Source organism: Volvox carteri (genome assembly GCF_000143455.1).
Source record: "Volvox carteri f. nagariensis unplaced genomic scaffold VOLCAscaffold_36, whole genome shotgun sequence".
NCBI lineage: Eukaryota > Viridiplantae > Chlorophyta > Chlorophyceae > Chlamydomonadales > Volvocaceae > Volvox > Volvox carteri.
Genome location: NW_003307579.1, coordinates 1,049,344 through 1,050,144, shown reverse-complemented (window position 1 = coordinate 1,050,144; position 801 = coordinate 1,049,344). Strand labels below are relative to the sequence as shown.

Sequence of the window (801 nt, the reverse complement as noted above, 5' to 3'; positions counted from 1 at the left end):
CATCAACAACATCACACACACATACATATCCAAAGCTGCCCACCGACCCACCCGTGAGTAACTGAACGTGTTGCCGTAACGCAGTTTCCGGGTCCTCAGACACACCAGGTCGGAGGGGTCGTCAGCGTCCTGCGGGCAAATGCAAGAGGGCCATCATCCGGTTGATATCCGGGTCGTACACGAAAGTGTACTGCCATTTACCCCCAACATCACATTACACATAACACCCCGCCCTTGCACACCTGTGTGCGTGTGTATGTGGGGGAGAGCGGGGGGTAAGGCCCTGGAGCAGCAAGCTTGTACACCTATCCTCACGCAAGCAAGGGTGGCTTGCGGGCTTGCGGCAGCACCACCGTCGGCGCCTGCAAGCCTGAAGACGGGCCGAGGCGAGGCCCCGGCGTTGCAATTCAACACCTGAACTTGTACGTTGCCGTTCTTCACCAATATGAACGCCTTTCGCGGCGTCAAGCCCGCTCCTGGAGGGGTCAAAAAGGCCGGCCATGTGAAGCAGAACACTATCATCACTATGATGGGCCGAGAATACGGCCCCGCAGGACCTGCCGTCACCCACCCTGGGGCCCCACAAACTTGGGCTCAGTCCACCTGCTCGCGTTCATGCTTCCACTGCCTCGGCTTTATTTCCTTAACAGCGTGTATTAGCTGCGCCTCCGGGATTACAGTCACTCCGGCCGTATCTTGNGCCGCTCTGGCGCGCGACCGCGTGTACCGAGGCCGCTATGGCTGCCGTGGAATCATCAGGGAGACACACGCAGGAGTTGCCGCACGTCCCCTCGACGCAGG

General features: G+C 59.6%; 1 protein-coding gene across 1 annotated transcript in view; it reads right to left on the bottom strand.

Moving 5' to 3' along the window:
* VOLCADRAFT_94292 (uncharacterized protein) overlaps positions 1–617 on the bottom strand; it is a gene marked incomplete at both ends in the record, with an annotated part of 9,623 nt that extends 9,006 nt beyond the window's left edge. Inside the window, 3 exons of the mRNA XM_002953414.1 lie at positions 52–129; positions 316–476; positions 572–617. Coding sequence (XP_002953460.1) covers positions 52–129; positions 316–476; positions 572–617 — 285 coding nt within the window. The remainder of the gene's footprint in view (positions 1–51; positions 130–315; positions 477–571) is intronic.
* Between the last annotated feature and the right edge of the window lie 184 nt (positions 618–801).